General features: G+C 43.5%; 1 protein-coding gene across 26 annotated transcripts in view; it reads right to left on the bottom strand.

Annotated features, from left to right (window-relative positions):
* NRXN1 (neurexin 1) overlaps positions 1-19,408 on the bottom strand; it is an 806,593-nt gene that overhangs the window by 400,566 nt on the left and 386,619 nt on the right. For 16 of the 26 annotated variants that reach the window (XM_054169721.1, XM_054169744.1, XM_054169816.1 and 13 more), the window contains 2 exons: positions 10,948-11,121; positions 4,871-4,990 (listed from right to left, as the gene is read on the bottom strand). In XM_054169721.1, coding sequence (XP_054025696.1) covers positions 4,871-4,990; positions 10,948-11,121 — 294 coding nt within the window. Of the gene's footprint in view, positions 1-4,870; positions 4,991-5,959; positions 5,987-10,947; positions 11,122-19,408 lie in introns of all 26 variants that reach the window. The other 10 variants (XM_054169692.1, XM_054169696.1, XM_054169804.1 and 7 more) reach the window with 1 other exon arrangement.

Genomic DNA, 19,408 nt, shown 5'->3' with positions numbered 1-19,408 from the left:
GAGTCTCACCAGAACAGAGGGGCAGAATCTCATCCTGCTGCTCACACTGCTTTAATTGCAGCCCAGGACAAGGCTGCCTTCTGGGCTGCAAGCACACATTTTAGGCATACACAGCTCATCTGTATGACTGCTCCAGAATTAATATGTAAACAAGAAAAGAAAAATAAATCTAAATCTTGTTTTCAGACTGTCAACAGCAGCATTCCTATTAACCTACATAATTTGTAGATATATATATATGTTTATCTTAATGAAAGGCCAAAATCTACATACTACAAAATCCAAATGAATCAAAGACAACCTAATAGAGCTTAGACACTAAAATCTTGGGGGAAAAAAAAATGTTGTCAGCTGTGTATCACCTTCCATAGTTCTGGCTGGAGCAACAGGTACTCTCATAAAACAACCCAGGAGCCCTACAGCCCAAGGTGTAGTCTATCCTGGTCAGGATTCCAACCAAAACCTAAGTTTAAAAAAGTAAACTTGGTCCAGAGCTATGGCTCACAGGCAACACTTCTTGCTTCCTTTGCTCTTTTTACAGTTGTTGTTTTTTCATTTCTCTGTTAACACCTCACCATTTCTGCATTTTCAAGCCTGTGTGTGTGAAGTCCTGCTTCCTTTGAGGTTTCTACAAATTAGGCCACTGCTAGTTGTCACCAGAAATCCCAGATATTCATTACAGAGAGATATTGGATAAGATAAGCTGAACAAATTGAGATTTCTTCAATTAGTTCATTCCAGCAGCTTGCCCTGCATGGTAATTTTGTGTGCAGCTCTCTTTATTTCTCCTGTGTACTGGAAGTCTCTATGGTAAAATAATCATCCAAAGTATTTAGACTGGCATCATATCAGGGACAGATTTTTTAATTCTTGGCTACTGGAGATGGAAATCAAATGTGTTTTAAAGTACTCTGAGGAATTTTCTATCCCTACCCTTAATAGCAGGTTATACATTTATTGTAGCTAACACCTGAAAAGGCTTAGCCAGGAATATCCAGTATTACTTTGGAAAGTACTGCTGAGTGGCTCTGATGGTTAGCTCAGCTTTTGGTCACTGCTTTAACTTAAGTTTCTTTGTTTGGTGTACATCCTTCTCACAAAAATAGAATAGAGATGGATCTTAGAGTCTAGGTATCAAAAGACCCAAAAGATGCAGAAGAGGGCCACCAAGATGATGAGAGGGTTGGAGCACCTCTGCTATGAAGACAGGCTGAAAGAATTCAGGCTGTCTGATCTTGAGTATCTCCAGGGATGAGGACTCAGCCACATCCCTGGGCAACCTGTTCCAGTATTTCACCACTCCCATTGTGCAGAACTTCCTCCTTATGTCCAACCTAAAGCTCCCCTGCTCCAATTTCAAACCATTGCCCCTCATCCTATTACAACAGACCCTTCTAGATAGCTTTTCTGTATGCCCCCTTCAGAAATGTAGCACTAAGGTCTCCTTGGAGCCTTCTCCTCTCCAGGGTGAACAGCCCAAATTCTCTCAGCCTGTCTTCATAGGAGAGGTTCTCCAGCCCTCTGATCATCATGGTGGTCTCTTCCGGACCTGCTTCAGCAGGTGCATGTCTCTCTTGTTCTGGGGGGCTGCAGAGTTGGACACAGCACTGCAGGTGAGGTCCCACCAGAGCAGGGTTGCAGAATCACCTCTCTCAACCTGCTGGCCATGCTGCTTTTGTAAATAAAAGAGAACTTTAAAGAGAAGTTTTGTTCCTCACAGCAGTTGAAGATACCAGATTCCTAGTCAGGAGAGAACACACTAACCCTTCAGCAATGGGCTGCAATGGATGTCTTGACACAGTGTTAACTCTACCATCACAAGCACAATGCCAATACTTTATTGCTGTACGCTGCCAGTGTGGAAACTGCTCTCTGATTCGGCACAGAACATTCCTACACTACTGTAATGAGACAATGCTATTATGCCTGCTCTTTTCCATGCCCTAATAGCAGAAGTTGTTTCCACAAACATGCCATTGCATTCACTAATATGGCTGCACTTAAAGACTGCTCGAGTCAAAACAGACAGGAACTTCGAGAAAGCAGATAATCTCTCACAGATTTGTTTTGTTTTGCTGGAGTAATTTTCAGCCTTACTCTTGTGAAAAAGCTGAGCTCTAGGGTGAGGGCTGGAGAGCTTTCACTCTCTAACCTGCTGTTAGGAACAAGCTGGATGCTTGTGATGCATTTTCTCAGGAAGCTGTACACAGCCGTCCATTTGTAAGCAGACCATTAACTGGGCGGTGTCGAAAGCAGTGTGACCAGCAGGACAAAAGAGGTGACTGGGCCCCTCTGCTCTGGTGAGACTTCCCCCTGCTTTACTGCATCCAGTTCTGGTGTCCCCAGCACAATAAGGACATGGTGCTGCGGGAGAGGGACCAGAAAAGGCTACGAAGATGATCAGGGGGCTGGAGAAGCTCCTCTGTGGGGACAGGGTGAGAGAGCTGGGGCTGTTCAGCCTGGATAAGGTTCAGAGAAGACCTTAGAGCAGCCTTCCAGTACCTGAAGGGAGCAGCTACAGGAGAGCTGGGGAGGGACAAGGGCTTGCAGTGACAGGATGAGGGGCAATGGCTTTAAGCTGGAAGGGGGGAGATTTAGACTGGAGATTAGGAAGAAATTCTTTACTGTGAGGGTGGGAAGACACCGGAAAAGGTTGCCCAGGGAAGTCATAGATGGCCCTTCCCTGGAGATGTTCAGGACCAGGTTGGATGAGGAATTGAGCAACGTGGGCTAGTGGAAGGTATCCCTGACCATGGCAGGGGAATTGGAACTGGATGATCTTTAAGGTGCCTTTGATGAATCTATGAACTGATCTGAAGAACCAAGATAATGTAGAAACCAAACATGCTATATTTACCAGACTCCGTGTTCTATCACAAAACATCCATACCTAGCATAAATTTACATCTCCTGTGTATATTTCCTGACAGAACTACATTAAAAAAATAATCTAGGACAAAAGTAAGTATCTTTTGCAACCACATACTGAGGGTAACCCTCATCAGAAACATACTGAGAATTATCTGACTGTGTGCAATATAGTCTGTAATGTTATCACTCAAATGAGCCTTTACAGATAGGTAAATCTCTTCCTTACCTAGGTTCATCAGGTCACCAAACTTATGCAACAGCTACCACTTCATAAAATATTCCATATCCAGACATCAGTTAAAGCTACAACATATTTATAAAGACCATTTTCCCTTTGCTAGGCATGGAACACAAAACAACTTCTTCATAGTTTTTAGTTGCCTTTGGAAGAGCTCAAAGATCACAGAAGAACAGAAATAACAACTTAAAAGTAAGGTAGAAACAAATAATTTTCTCCTGTAGCAGACAGGGGACTGAGATCTTTGGAAGTATATGTTTAGCAGTATGACTAATCACTCACGTTGCTGGGAAAGGCAAACTCATATACATAAAGTAAATCCAAACTTTTGCTCAAATTATCAAGAGAGTTTTTTTGATACCACATTTCATTTCAACCATGACAGCAACCACAGAGAAACAGACCGAGTCCTTTCCAACACAGAAAGGTGGAACTTTCACTAGAATAATTAATGTAGCTTTTATATTTACTTCATTTTCTACCCCTGTGCTTGATACAATTTCAGCCAAAGGCTTTTCAAGGTTATAATTATTCTGTGATTTTTAGGGTTTGTCCATGAAGATACACCTTGTTGTAGAGTTCTCTGGTTCTCCAACCAGAACATGACATTGAAAATCCAAAATGCTCAGCTAAACAGTGGTACCGACCCTTTTCCATCATCAGCTCTTCATTCAGGTAAATGTATACAAACAGAAATAGGTAGATAGCTAGACAAACAGATAGATAGGTCTGTAGGTAGGTAGGTAGGTAGATAGATAGATAGATAGATAGATAGATAGAAAGAAAGCACAATCAATCCATCCTTTTGCCTTGGTACCTTTTGTATTTGGTTTACTTGTGTAAATACTATTTCTATTTAACTTCCAATTCTGTGTGAGAGTTTATTTACTCCTCTGGGCTAAATTCATTCTGTCCTTAGTCCAGAGCTATTTCAGATCAAACCAAGACAACAGGTCTGTAAAAATGTGCAGTATTTGGCTATTTCCAGTGTGATGAATTAAAAAGTAAACTTGGGAGCTTGAGTGCCATTATAACTCCTACTGTGCAGGAGGACAGCAGTTACCATGGATCATTACTGCTCCTGCTTTACTCTTCCATTTTCACTTCTGCATAGTTCTGTTTAGAACAATAAGGCTAGCTTGGCATGAAACTCAATGATGACATTGGTGAATCAGGCCCCTTGTTTCTGACAGGTTGAAGCTTTTCCTGAAAGCCCAGATGGTTGATGCATGTTCTGTAGTTTGATTTCAGCTGAAATGTAAAAGAACTAAAATACCCAGCATGCTTTTAGTGGTGACACACTCAGTGTGTCACCTAAATAAAGGGAGATAATCAGCCTTGTCAAGTATTGCAGAATAATTATAGCCCTGGTGTTATAATGCTACCAAATTACAATATAGCTTAAGATAATCAAATGTAAAAGGGGTTGGTTGTATTTTATATTTTTTTTTCCAAACAGGGAGAAAGAAAAAAAAAAGACACAATTATTTGCAACATTTATGCAAGAAAGGGATTATTTCAAACAGGAAACCAGCAGTATATTTAGACATGCAATCAAGTGTAATAAAACCCAAAGTCTGTCAATTTGATACTGCACATTGTCCAAAATTCACATTCTGCATTTTAGCTATGCTCCTCTTATAATCCTTACAGGTTTGCCATTTGACTGCAATACCTGATATTCAAATACCACAGAAATTCAGAAACTTGCTTCAAACATTTCCTTAGAGCTCTGGATCAGCATTTCTTTAGTGTACTTACGGTCATTGCACAAGGGTCCACTGAAGGAGGTCATACTGCAGTCGCAGCTGAATCCATCCCACTGCTGTAAGCACACTCCCTGGTTTGCACAGGAATCCTCTTGGCACGTTGTGCTGGGTCCTGATGAGAACACACAGGGGAGAAAAAAAAAAAAAGGACTTGCACTTGTTTTCCAAAGAAAGGCATTTCTCACTGGATCACATGAACTAGCTGCCAACATCTCCAATCAAATGAGCAAAGAGTTACCAACGCACAAATCTGCTGATTTTTGTAGCAGCAGGTAATATTGAAAAGCTGGGTTTGCTTGAGTCTTTTAAAGATATCTCAAATACATGAGAATGCACAAACTGCAGCAGAGTTATTCTAGGTACAGGGGGAATGTTAACTTGGGTGCAAGTTATTTGTTAGTCTTGTGTCAGACTACAAACTGGCTAAAAATTGTCAAATGAAGAACTTGATTATTCTTCCCTGTAAAAACGTTTCAAACAGCAAAGCCAGATGCCACAGAAAGCATAGCTCTAGGAGATGAAAGTGAAAAATGGAAACCAAAATGAAACTCAAACCAAACTAAATTAAAATGGAGCTACACTATACAATGCTTTTAATCCTTTGAATTATTCTAGATGATTGAGGTCTGAAATTAACAGGGGTAGGGATTCTTTGGCAGGGATGTTGGCAAGTACCGACTCACATGCTTCAGGGATCCCATGCAGGTTCCTTTTTAAGGGGAGATGCAGGAAATCAAACTACTAATGGACTGGCATGCCAAAATGTGACACAGGTATGAAAAACAAAGCTACTCTATTTCTAGAGAATCATAGCTAGACTACTGCAATACAAAGAAATCTGAAAAGGAATGATCAAAGCACTAAAGCAATCACTGTACAAACATATTCAAGACTGAAAGCCTTTATGCAGGCAACACTGGAAAATGAAGGTTAGCGCAGCTCATTGTTTGAGAGGTGCGAAAGGCAAAATCTGGAAGAGAATATCACACTTGAGTTCTGAAATGTACAGAGCGTTTTATTGCATTAATCCAACTGTGCATTGGGGGTTTCAGTCTTGTTTAATACACACAGGGCTATCTACCTTGCAAATCAGCTTTCATCAATGCAACTTTGTCAGCAAAATAAAACGAAACAAACAAAAAAGAAAGCAAAATATATTAAATGTTAGTAAGCAATATTGAAATGGCAACAAACACAGAAAAAGAAAACCCACTCAGAGTAAAGTGCATGCTGCTGTTAAAGAGAGAAAGAAATGCTATATAATGCAAACAAATTAATGCTAATAGCCATAAATCTTCAGGCAAGCCAAAATAAGAAAGCAGTAATTTGCCACTATTTTACTACAGATATAATGGTTAATTGAGCTGATGACATGTAATGAAGGAAAATTAAAAGTTGGGGTTTTTTTTTCCCCCCTCTTCCTTGGATAGATATGAATGCATTAGCAGAATAAATGCATGGCTGAATCCTGACTAGCCATTTGTCATGTTCAGATAGACTGAATTCAAGAATAATTAGCACCATCACCCTCAGTGGTTGTCTTTTTTTTTTTTCCCCCTCCCTAAGCTTTTCTTCATGACTGGTGAATGGAGACTGAAGTACAGACCACCAACTACATATTACTACGAGCTCACACACACACGTTTCACACAGACTCTTGACACCACAAGGAAAAAGAAAATTGGTTCTGGGGTTATCAAATTACCCTGCAATGTTTTTGGAGAATCACAGAATGTTAGGGGCAAAGCAGGATCACCTAGAGCAGGTCACACAGGAACACATCCAGGTGGGTTTTGAATATCTCCAGAGAGGGAGACTTCACAACCCACCTCGGCAGCCTGTTCCAGGGCTCTGTCACCCTCATAGTGAAAAAATTCTTCCACATATCTCCATAGAACTTCCTATGCTTCAACTTCCACCCATTGCCCCTTGTCCTGTCATTGGGCACCACCAGTAAGAGCCTGACTCCATCCTCTTGGCACTCAGCCTTTACATATTTATAAACATTAATGAGGTCACCCTTTAGTGTTCTCTTCTCCAAGCTAAAGAGCCCCAGCTCCCTCAGTCTCTCCTCGTGAAGAAGATGTTCCACTCCCTTAATCATTTTTGTGGCTCTGTGCTGTCCACATCAATATCCATTTGAAAGTCCCACTGGCAGTCATTAATGGCAGGTTAAAACCGGTCCAAAGGTTATACAAATAAGTTAAATCATGCTGTAGAGAGAAATCCACTTAACCCTTCTTTCACATCAGAGCTCCTTCAGAGATCTCAGCATGGGATTGTCTCTTGGTTTGCCACTATTTTAAAAGTTTCAGATCAGTATCTGATCTAGTTGAAGGTGTCTCTGCTGACTGCAGGGGGCTTGGACAGGATGACCTTTGAGGGGCCCTTCCAACTCAATGCAATCTGTGAAGTTGTGAATCTGATCCAAATCAGCCCAATGGTCTCTTGTTTTAAACAAGGCACTGCTCTAGCATACCTCTGAACCAGAGCCTGGCCAGTCACCTTACTGGCAAAACTATTCATCTGTTCTATTTTCTCCTCTTCAGATAATTATAAATAAGAATAAATAAGAATAAATAAGACTGCTACTACTAATAATAATGCTGCTTATAACTGATTTGTTGCTGTAGGCAGACACAGGATAGAGATTTCCTTTTCTCTGGAGTTTTGAGCCCAGCAGTCTAAGCATTTGGGCATTACATCACCCTTTCTTCAGCTGGGGATTATAATGACAGAATCCTGTAGCTGACAAGACAAGACACATTTTTTTTCTCACCAGATTCTGCTACTCAGAAACTTTACAAAGATGAAGTGAAAATATCTGTAGGTGTTTACATGTTATATATTCATGCATTTATTTACACTTTAGTTATGCAATGTTAAATTTCCTCATCTTTGCAGAAGTAGAGCAAAAGTCATGAGGACTTCAAAGTACCCAAACTGCAGGACCCTGCAGGCACGTTAAACAGTGCAGGGTTAAAAGGTACATCCTAGGGGGAAAAAAAGCCACAGATGTGATCTTGTTAAAAAGGAAGGTATTGTGCTTCTGATAACATTGGATTGCAGCACCTCATTTAAGGGCTTACACTCTGACTTGTTCTTTAGAGCGATTTGCCTTTTCTCATTGACACTGTGGAGCTTTTGATTATCTTCATAAATGAGATGATTAGGACCTGATGTAGTGGCTGAGTTTGCAGTTGCTCAAAGGCAGTTCTGCTGCAGAAGAATCCGTCAAAGTAATGGGGTTTGTCTCCCTGTTAATTTTGAAGTTTGAAAGTTGCTGAGATGACACAACAACAACTGTTGCAGGTCCAAGAAGATTTGGCCTTTTTCCTTTGTTTGCTTCCAGTTTCATTATGCCCACAAAATACTTGGTGCAGCTGCATTCTTGTAGAATCATAGAATGATCCAGGCCAGAAGGGATCTCCAAAGGTCATCCAGTAGTCAGCAGGGACATTGCCAACTAGATCAGGCTGCCCAGGGACACATCAAGGCTGATCTTGAATGTATCCAGGGATGGGGACTCAACCACATCCCTGGACAACCTGTTCCAGTGTTCCACCACCCTCATAGTGAAGAACTTCCTGATGTCCAATCTAAACCTGCCCTTCTCCAGTTTGATGTTAATTTCATTCCATGCTGTTAAGGATTTCACAGATTCACAGACTACAGTGGGTTGAAAGGGACCCTCAAAGGTCATCTTGTACAAGACCTTCGCAATTAGCACAAACTCCTCCATCTAGATCAGGCTGCCCAGGGACACATCAAGGCTGATCTTGAATGTATCCAGGGATGGGGACTCAACCACATCCCTGGGCTGCCTGTTTCAGTATTTCACCACTCTCATTGTGCTAAACCTCCTCCTGATGTCCAACCTAAATCCTCCTTGCTCCAGCTTCAAACTATTGCTTCTTGTCCTATCACTACAAGCCCCTCTAAAAGATTTCAGATGAGGCAGTCCTTTGAGAGCCACACAGGACATCTGGTTTGACCATTTGGCTTGTGTCAGATGATTTTGGTGTCAGAAAGAGCTGACTTTCCACCAAAAAGGACAATGTTTGTAAGGCCTTTCTAACATTGTCAGTAGCTCTGTTCAAACCAGTTGTGCCACTGGTTTCAAAGGTGGCTTCACACTATAGGCCTGTGGCAACATTTCTCTGAAGTGCAGAAAATTCATTTAAAAAATGACATCATTTCAAAAGGAGCTATGAAATGTGCAACGGAATTAAAGTGGACATGGACTCTCTGACGGGATGGTGCAGGCACAGAACTTGCTAACATCATTCAAAAAGCAGAATATAATTTTCCAAGCTCAGTGACAAACTAATTTATACTTTTTTCTTTTCCACTCCGGGTAGCAATAAATGGACACTAAAGCTACATCAAAAATAAGTTGTGCACTTTCCCTATTTTTAGGTGCTGTCAATGGAGTTTCTATTGTTAACTGAAGGTGGTAGGTAAAGAACATAAAATTCCACCTGTACAAACACTGTACTGTAGGTACAACAAAAGAATTTACTTTATCTACGGAAGCTTAAGGAAATCCTCCCAGCTCACCCTGAATTTTTTACAATGTCTATTTGCAAACTTAATATAAGTTGATATTAAGATTCCAACTTGGGGCTGTTCAGTCTGGAGAAGAGAAGGCTCCGAGGCGACCTAATTGTGGCCTTCCAGTATCTGAAGGGGGCTACAAGAAGGCTGGGGAGGGACTTCTCAGGATATCAGGCAGCGATAGGACTAGGGGGAATGGAATGAAGCTGGAGGTGGGGAGATTCAGGCTGGACATAAGGAGGAAGTTCTTCACCATGAGAGTGGTGAAGCCCTGGCATGGGTTGTCCGGGGAGGTGGTTGGGGCACAGTCCCTGGAGGTGTTTAAGACCAGGCTGGATGAGGCTCTGGCCAGCCTGATCTAGTGTGGGGTGTCCCTGCCCATGGCAGGGGGGTTGGAACTAGATGATCCTTGTGATCCTTTCCAACCCTGACTGATACTATGATACTATGATCATTTATACATCTTTTTCTGTCCAGAAAAGAATAGCACTTGAGAACAGAGAGAACACATAAAACTGAACATAGACACAAAACTCAGAGTTATGCAAGGACAGAGGATTTAAATTATTCCAGGAATCACAGGAAAAATGGGGACTAGATGATAGCTGGAAAAATAGCTAGAGATTGACACTCCTGAATGACAAATATCTCTCTTTCAATTCTGCCCTCACTTAAATTCCATGATAGAATCATGGAATGGCTTAGGTTGGAAGAGACCTCAAAAGTCATCTAGTCCAACCTCTCTGCCATGGGCAAGAATGCCTCTCATCTAGACTTGGTTGCCCAAGGCCTCGTCCAATCTGGCCTTAAACAGCTCCAGGGAGGGGGCATCCATAGTAATATCTCAGATGAGTCAACAAAAACATTTTTAAAAAGGGTGAGATAAAACAGATTTTGCTGTTACTGATTTCAGACAGAAGGGCTCATGACAATACAGATCTCAAGGGTGAGCAAAAATAGACAAGATGGAATATTAATCTTAACCAGATTCATAAATTAACCTTGAATTAATCAACTCAAAATATCTGTTTTAAAAATTGAATTAATTAGCTAATGTCTCAGCATTAGCAAATGCCTAAGTGTTAAGAAGATGCAAAGGACTTAACAGAAGCTAATTGCTGTTGTTTGTATCATTAATTAAAACACATCTGAAGAAAACAAAAGACATGCAAAATATCTTGCTACCAGAGAAGACTAGAACCTATAGGAGACCTTTAAGAAGCTAACTCATGTTGTCAGATCAATCTCTGTGCTGTAGGGCAGGCATGCACTTGTCTCCATAATAGTAGAAGTAGTCTTTATATAAGAAAGGGTCAAATCTAATCAATGAGAAGCAGGTAAAACATAGTCTCTCCATATATAGAGTGTACATATCAACACAGCTCTGCAGGATTTGCACAATACTTTCCCAATGTTGTAGTAGTAGTAGTAGTAATAATAATAATAATAATAATAATAATAATAATAATAATAATAATAATAATAATAATAATAATTCTTTGTGTTTAATACCTTCACATCCTCTTTCTATTTGTCCATTGCAGAAGAGTGCATCCGAGATGAGATCGGGGAGCCGTCCATTCAAGTCAACTGATGCAAGGCAGCCTTGGAATCCCTCTTTTGCATGCACCAGTTTTGGCAAGGACTTAAACATTTCTTTGGCCACCCCTCCAATATACAAATCACCTGTTAAAGAGAATGAAATATTAGATACAGGGGGGAAAAAAACCAAACCAAACTAAAACCTCAAACAAACCTTGACCTGCTGGATGCTCTGGCCATTTTGTGCTGAATGAAAGGTATCTCAGAAAAAACATTAAAACATTCCTCAAAAGAGTGTAGCAGAAAACACTGATAGCATATTTGGTGTGAAGGGGCATTGCAGGACTACATGTTCTCAAATGCATGTGTAGGTTTCACACTTCTATGACTAATTACTTAAAAATACCTGGATGTGTTCATTATGTGCCAAGAACCATACATCTACTTGACAAACAAGGGATTCAGTCAAAGAGCTTTCATCCAGAAACACATCATAAGAAGGACACAGAACTGCTACAGTGAGTCCAGAGAAGTGCCACAAGGATGGTCCAAGGGCTGAAGCACCTCTGCTGTGAGGATAGGCTGAGGGAGCTGGGGTTGTTCAGCCTGAAGAAGGCTCTGGGGAGACCTTAGAGATATTATTCAATATCTGAAGGGGATCTACAGAAAGGCTGGGGAGGAATTGTTTCAAAGTGCTTGTAATGACAGGACAGAGGGCAATGGTTTGAAAGTGGAGCAAGGCAGATTTAGGTTGGACATCAGGAGGAATTTCTTCACAATGAGAGTGGTGGAATACTGGAACAGGTTGTCCAGGGACATGGTTGAGGTTCTGGAGACATTCAAGATCAGCTCTGAGGTGGCTGTGGTCAGCCTGCTCTAGTTGGAGGTGTCCCTGCTGACTGCAGGGACCTTGGACAAGATGAAATTTGAGGGTCCCTGTCTCTGTTTTAAGAGCTGACAGAAAGTGTATTTTACCCCCCAAAAGGAAGTAAAATAAAAACTCTCTCACATGGGATTGGAGAGTGTTGGAAGTTTAGATGCAAGTACCATTCACACCTATATAGAGAAATTACAAACCACCTCAATTCACATGCAGCCTCAGCCCAGTCCTTCCACCCGGGCTTACAATAACCTCTTTAAGCCAAAAAGGAAAACCTTCTCAAAACCTCCCCCAGTTAGGCCGAGACCCCAGGCCTCACTTTCACAGAATCACAGAATGTCAGGGGCTGGAAAGGACCTCAAAAGCTCATGCAGTCCAACCCCCCAGCCAGAGCAGGTTCATCTACACCAGATCACACAGGAACACATCCAGGCAGGTTTTGAATGTCTCCAGAGAGGGAGACTCCACAACCCCCCTGGGCAGCCTGCTCCAGGCCTCTGTCACCCTCACAGGGAAAAATTTTTTCCTCATGTTCACGTGACACTTCCTCTGCCTCAGCTTCCAGCACTGCCCCTTGTGCTGGCATTGGGCATCACCCAGCAGAGCCTGGCTCCAGCCTCTGGGCACTCACCCTGCACATCTTCATCAACATCGATGAGGTCACCTCTCAGTCTCCTCTAAGCTAAAGAGCCCTCAGCTCCCTCAGTCTCTCCTCCCCCCCACACACCTCTCTACCCTCCGACGCCTCTGGGCCCAAACGGCGTGGAAGAAACCAAGCTGCTCTAGGCCAGAACCCTCCCCCGAGACACCAAACGAGAGATAAAGTCTGGCTGGGAGAAGAGAGAGAAAGGAAAAGGGCAGAAAAGAGAGCAATGTCTCTTTATGGAGAGGAGTAGATTCAGACCTGATGGGATGAAACACCAAAAGATTACAATTTCTTGTGTCCCTCCCTGTGACAGGACAGCCAGGCTAGACCTAAACCCACCACAGTCCCTTCCGACCCAGTGCCCTCTGGGAAAAACTTCATTCCTTTGAGGGTGCTGCAGCAGACCGCCCAGAGAGGTTGTGGAGTCTCCTTCTCTGGAGAGATTCCAAACCCACTTGGACACATTCCTGTGCAACCTGCTCTCAGCAAACCTACTTTCACAGAAATCACAGAATCACAGAGTTTCAGGGGCTGGAAGGGACCTCAAAAGCTCATCCAGCCCAACGTCCCTGCCAGAGCAGCAACGCCTACACCAGATTACACAGGAATGCATCCAGGCAGGTTTTGAATATCTCCAGCGAGGGAGACTCCACAGTCCCCCTGGGCAGCCTGTTCCAGTGCTGTCACCCTCACAGGGAAAAAATTTTTCCTCCTGTTTCCATGGAACTTCCACCATTGCCCCTTGTGCTGTCCTTGGGCACCAGTGAGCAGAGCCTGGCTCCATCCTCTTGGCACTCACCCTTTACATATTTATAAACATTGACAAGGTCACTGCTCAGTCTCCTCTTCTACACGCTACAGAGCCCTTAGCTCCCTCAGTCTCTCCTTGTACGGAAGATGTTCCAATCCCTTAATCACCCTCGTGGCTCTGTGCTGGACTCTACTCGAGCAGAGGGGTGGACTGGATGATCTCCAGTCTTCCAACCCCTACCACTCTGTAGTGCTGTGAATCTTTGCAGGCAGATTTTCCAGGGCCAGAGCTCAGAATGTAGAAGCTATCATCATTACCCCATGTGGGTAATTTTAATCTCCCTTTAATCTCCTTCTTATCACTATAAACTACAGTCACATCTTTTCCTGCTTCTTCTGCCATATTTCCTTTTGGTCTGTTTGCTTTTTGTTTCTTTTTTATTCATGTTGGGTTTTGTTTGTTTGCTTGGATTTGTTTTATTTTGTTTTGTTTTCACAGTATCACAGTACATTAGAGGTTGAAAGGGATCTCAAGACATCAAGTCCAACCCTCCTGCCAAAGCAGAATCCCCTAGGGGAGTCTGAACAGGAATGCATCCATGTGGGTTTTGAAAGTCTCTAGAGAAGGAGACTACATACCCTCTCTGGGCAGCTTGTTCTGGTGCTTCATCACCCTCACTGTAAAGAAGTTTCTCCTCATGTTGAGGTGCAATTTTTTACGTTCAAGCTTGAAGCTGTTGTTTCTAGTCTTATTACTGTGCACCACTGAAAAGAGCTTGGCCCACTCCACTTGACACCCACCCCTCAGATGTTTATACACATTGATGAGATCCCTTCTCAGTCTTCTCTTCTCAAGACTAAACAGCCCCAGGGATTTTGTTTTGTTTTGTTTTGCTTGTTTGCAAAGGAGTGTAATTTAGTGCTGTTTGTACTGGTTTACAGTTTGCCTGCAAAGAAATGGCCTGAAACAAACAAATGCCTATCAGACTGTGAAAAAATGGTTAGTCACTACATACCAGCCCTAAAACTCAACTGCATTTGAATTTGTGAAACAGAGATAAAAAGCTTAGGAATGTGAAAATTGTTAATATTATAAACCAACCAAGTAGGAGCCTTAGCAACCTTTACAGCATCATATACTGAGAAACCTCAAGCCTTCTCCAGCCTGCATAGGTAATTGGCAATATCACAGAATGGTTTGGGTTGGAAAGGACCTTAAAATTACCTAGTTCCAACCCCCTGCCATGGGCAGGGACACCTCTCACTAGCCCAGACTGCTCAAGGCCTCATCCAACTTGACCTTGAACACCTCCAGGTAGGGGGCAGCCACAACATCCCTGGGCAACCTGTTCCAGTACCTCACCATCCTCACTGCCAAGAATTTCTTCCTAATCTCCAGTCTATATCTCCCCAGGCTCATTTTGTTGGTGTCTAGTGACAGGACAAGGGACAATGGAACACAGGAGATTCCACCTCCACATGAGGAGACACTTCCTTACTGTGAGCATGCTGGTGCCCTGGAATAGGCTGCACAGAGAGGTTGTGGAGCCTTCTTCTCTGGAGACTTTCAAAGCCCACCTGGATACGTTCCTGTGTGAGCTGCCCTAGGTGACCGTGCTCTGGCAGGGAAGATTGTGCTGGATGATCCCTTCCAACCCCTAACATTCTGTGATTCAGTGATCCTTTAAACATGCTGGTGAAAGAATCATTCTGTTTGGAATAAACCAAGAAGCCTGCTGTGCTCACAATCCCATAATAAACTGAAGCAGCAGCCTTGAGTGATGCATCCACACAGCTTCTGCAGCACATACGTGGCAGCATATGGCTGCTCAGATCTCCCTTTGCAGCAGAGAACCTGCACTCACTGCATGTTCACAGGCCTGCTTGGTGCAAGAGCAAAGCACAACTGAATTTTGTCTACCACTTCCAAAGGCACTTGAGGGGAGAGATGAAAATGTAAACTTAGTGTTTTATACCCATTTACTGACTTCAAAGAGTCCATTCTGTTGCTTCAGTATTGATTTGTGGTTGAAGGGGGTTTTTTGGGGGGATGTTGATGTGGCTTTTTTTTTTCCCTTTGAAGAAAAGTAGGCTTTAACAAATACTGTTCCTTTTAGAGTGATAAATTCTACCACTTTTAGACACCTTCTCACCTAAGAAGAGAAAGAGTGGCTAGTGTACTTGTCCACTTATGCTAAGTTAGCTGCCCCTTCGAATCACAGAATTGCCAGGGTTGGAAGGGACCTCAAGGATCAGCCAGCTCCAACCCCACTGCCATGGCCAGGGACACCTCACGCCAGATCAGATTGCTCAGAGCCACATCCAGCCTGGCCTTAAAAACCTCCAGGGATGAGGCTTCCACCACCTTCCTGTACAACCTGTGCCAGTGTCTCACCACCCTCATGGGGAAGAACTTCTTCCTAACATCCAATCTGAATCTACCCATTTCTAGTTTTGTTCTATTCCCCCTAGTCCTACCATATACCTATCAAATACCCATAGTCCTATCAAATACCTATATACCCATACACCTATCAAATACCTACAGTCCTATCCAATAGCCTGTCCAAGAGGCAATGGTATGATGTGACAGGTGGTGCATTCCCTCTTCCACGTTTCCTGTACTGATAACCAGGCAAGGCAAAATGATTGTGGACCAAAAAGTGGGGTGGGGGGGTTGAGTTAGCAAGTTGCTCTTTCAGGCAGGAATATAGAAATGGATCTTTTCAGCCTTACTCTACACTGCTTTCAGTACCTTCCCTGAATACCCCATTAAGAAGATATTCCCTCTCTTGGCTGAGACTGCTCTTTTTAGAGTTTCATGGTCACGCTGTACCCTAATCCACACTGACAGAAAAAAGGTAGTGGGAAGGGAAGAAAAAAAGGTACCAGGGAGAATTTACAGTTGATGGGTGCACCAGGAAGAGCACCTTACAGATTTCACTTGCCACCAAGTTCTGTGGCAGTCCACACTGCACCTGCTGCTCTGCCTCCTTCCAAGTCTCCTGATTCTATCACACTACTCATAACCATTCTGCTATCCTAACTGCATTGAAACCATTCCATCCTTGGTGCAAATGTGCTTCTCATATTAGTGCTATGCTCTGCTGGATGTGCTCTCCACTTCCCCATTCATCTCTTGGTGTGCTCAGTTTTCTTTCACAGATTGCATCAGGTTGGAAGGGCCCCTCAAAGGTCATCTTGTCCAAGCCTCCTGCACTCAGCAGGGTCACCTCCAGCTAGAGCAGAATCAAGTCTGATCTTGAATGTCTCCAGGGATGGGGCCTCAACCACATCCCTGGGCAGCATGTTCCAGGATTTCACCACTCTCATTATGCAGAACTTCCTCCTGATGTCCAACCTAAATCTGCCCTGTTCCAGTTTCAAACCATTGTTCCTTGTCCTGTCCCCATAGGCCCTTCTAAACAGTCCCTCCCCAGTGTTCCTGTAAGTCTCCTTCAGATATTGAAATGGAGCTCTAAGGTCTCTCTGGAGCCTTCTCTTCTCCAGGCCTCTGATCATCTTGATGGCCTCTTCTGGACCTGCTGGAACAGGTCTCTCTTGTGCTGGGGGCACCACAGCTGAACATAGTACTCCAGGTGAAGTCTCCCCAGAGCAGAGGGGCAGAATCACCTCCTAACTTTCCTATTGCTCTTTTTTGGTTCTGTTCAGAACTTCTCAATAGTAGAGGTAAAGCTACGTAACAAAGTGTGTGTGTGTGTAAATAGCAGTGACACAACAAAGTCCTTAGCAGTTTTCAAGAGGCTAAAGTGGACACATAAAAGCTAAGTGCTCAAGTCCCCTGGATTTCCCCAGGTTAAAATCCACCATTTCCCCAACAAGCCTATTCTCAAGCCAGAAACAGTCACACCAAAACCTGCAACATTTTCCTGACAAGAACAATTCTCACATTCCCAGCCACTCTATTTCTCTTTACTTCTTCTTCCACCCTGTAAGACTAGATGGAAATCAGTGGCCGGGGGGGGGGGGGGGGGGGGGGGGGTGGAGGGGGGAAGAAAAAAGGGAAAAAAAAGGGAAGAGGGAAAAAAAAGATGAAAGAGATTTAAACCTAAAGCAGTCAGGTTGCCCAATGGACTGTGAGGAAAGTTGGTGATGCATGCTAAATGGTAAATAATAAAATCTAATTGCCATATAAATGTGCGTGGTAATCCATCTCCCACAGAATTGATGCTCTGCCAATTACTCTGTGTGAGGGGGATGCTTGTGGTGAGAGGTGAGGCATTTGAGCACATCAAATGTCCTTCATTTCTTCCCTATTCTGAGCAATTTTGTACACTGTATACACCTGGAAAATTGACCAAATCTAATGAAGCAGGCATTTGCACGGCACCGTGTACTCGGTCTTCCCTTCTTCCTGCTACCCTCCTCAAACCATTTACTCCCCCTGCTTTAACAGCTGACACAAGCTCTCAGCACAGCTTGTTTCCAAAACAGTAAGGAATTTCTCTTTCCAAGGGGCATCCTAGACCTCAGAAATCACCATCTACAAAACTCCTTCAGCTAGCAATTGAGGCAAGATTCTCCTCACAGAGCTCCCAAAAAGCTGAGAGGTTAAGCTTTCTCATTTTGAATGTGGGCTTGCAGAGTGAAACTTCATCTAACATTATCAACCTCTTGATCAAAACAATCAGCTCCAGACTCTGAGGATATTACACAAAGCAGCTCTTTTGCAAGGACTGCTCAGTCAGAATACCAAGATCCATGAGGGTGGTGTGCTCATAGCCACAGCACCAAGTTTAGGATGAGAGTTGGGCAGAGAGAAATTGAATTAAATCCAACAAAGACAACAGTAGGTTCTTGTGTCTGGGAATGAACAACCCTATGGACCAGGATAGCTTGGGGACTGACCTGTTGGAAAGCAGTATAGGGGAAAGGGACCTGGGGGTCCTGGTGGACAGAAGGATGACCATGAGCCAGCAATGTGCTTTTGTGGCCAAGAAGGCAAATGGCATCCTGGGGTGGATTAGGACTGTGGTGAGTAGGTGGAGAGAGGTTCTCCTGACCCTCTTCTCTGCCCTAGAGAGGCCACATCTGGAATATTGTGTCCAGTTCTGGGCCCCTCAGTTCAAGAAGAACCTCAGGGAACTGCTTGAAAGAGTCCAGTACAGAGCCACAAAGATGCTGAAGGCAGAGGAACATCTCCTTGCTGAGGACAGGCTGAGGGAGCTGGGGCTCTGCAGGTTGGAGAAGAGGAACCTGAGGGGTGACCTCATTCATGTTGATAAAGATATGCAGAGCAGTGTTGGGAGAATGGAGCCAGGCTCTGCTCAGAGATATCCAATGATAGGACAAGGGGCAATGGGTGCAAGCTGAAGCAGAGGAGGTGCCATGGCAACAGAAAGGAAATTTTTTTCTCTGGGAGGGTGACAGAGCCCTGGAGCAGGCTGCCCAGAGAGGTTGTGGAGTCTCCTTCTCTGGAGACATTCAAAACCCACCTGGATGTTTTCCTGTGTCTTGCCCTAGGTGATTCTGCTCTGGCAGGGGGGTTGGACTGGATGAATTTTCGAGGTTCCTTCCAATCCTTAACATTCTGTGATTCTTGGCTGGGGGTCACCAGGATTCAGTGTGAGGTATTTGCACTAAATATCCAGGCTTCTGGGTACATTTTAAGAGCATGCACATTTCCTGTATTATCCTTAGCATAACTTTTACTTAGTATCCCACAAGGGCTTGAAATAAATTCCACAGCAATCAGCAATGGTAATAAGCTGCATGCCAAGGAGCTGCAGGGATACAGGCAAATCTACACACCCGGATGCGTGAAAGAGACTAAAAGAGGAAAGAGCAGAGAAGAAGCAGCAGAAAGCAAAACCTTTCTCTCACCTTGCTCTGCAAGACTGCTGCAGTGCTGTTGGCTTCACAAAGCTCAGCACTAATAGATTTTCTTTACTTTTTTTGAATCCAGAAGTACTACCATAGATTTTTAACTTTCCACCCCTCACCCCAATCTCATAATTTCTGGAGATTTGGATACAACTTCTCATGCCTTAGGATTGCCATAATTATTTTCACAGCCTGGTAGACAGCATAGATGTTTAGAAGTAGTATGTAACAAGTTCTGGATCTTGTCCAGAGAAGGGCCACAAGGATGATCAGAAGACTGGAGCTCATCTCCTATGGAGTCAGACTCAGGG

This window comes from Dryobates pubescens, chromosome 2 (assembly GCF_014839835.1).
Source record: "Dryobates pubescens isolate bDryPub1 chromosome 2, bDryPub1.pri, whole genome shotgun sequence".
Classification (NCBI taxonomy): domain Eukaryota; kingdom Metazoa; phylum Chordata; class Aves; order Piciformes; family Picidae; genus Dryobates; species Dryobates pubescens.
Note: the sequence above shows the minus strand (reverse complement) of the source record. Positions and strands in the feature narration are given on the sequence as shown.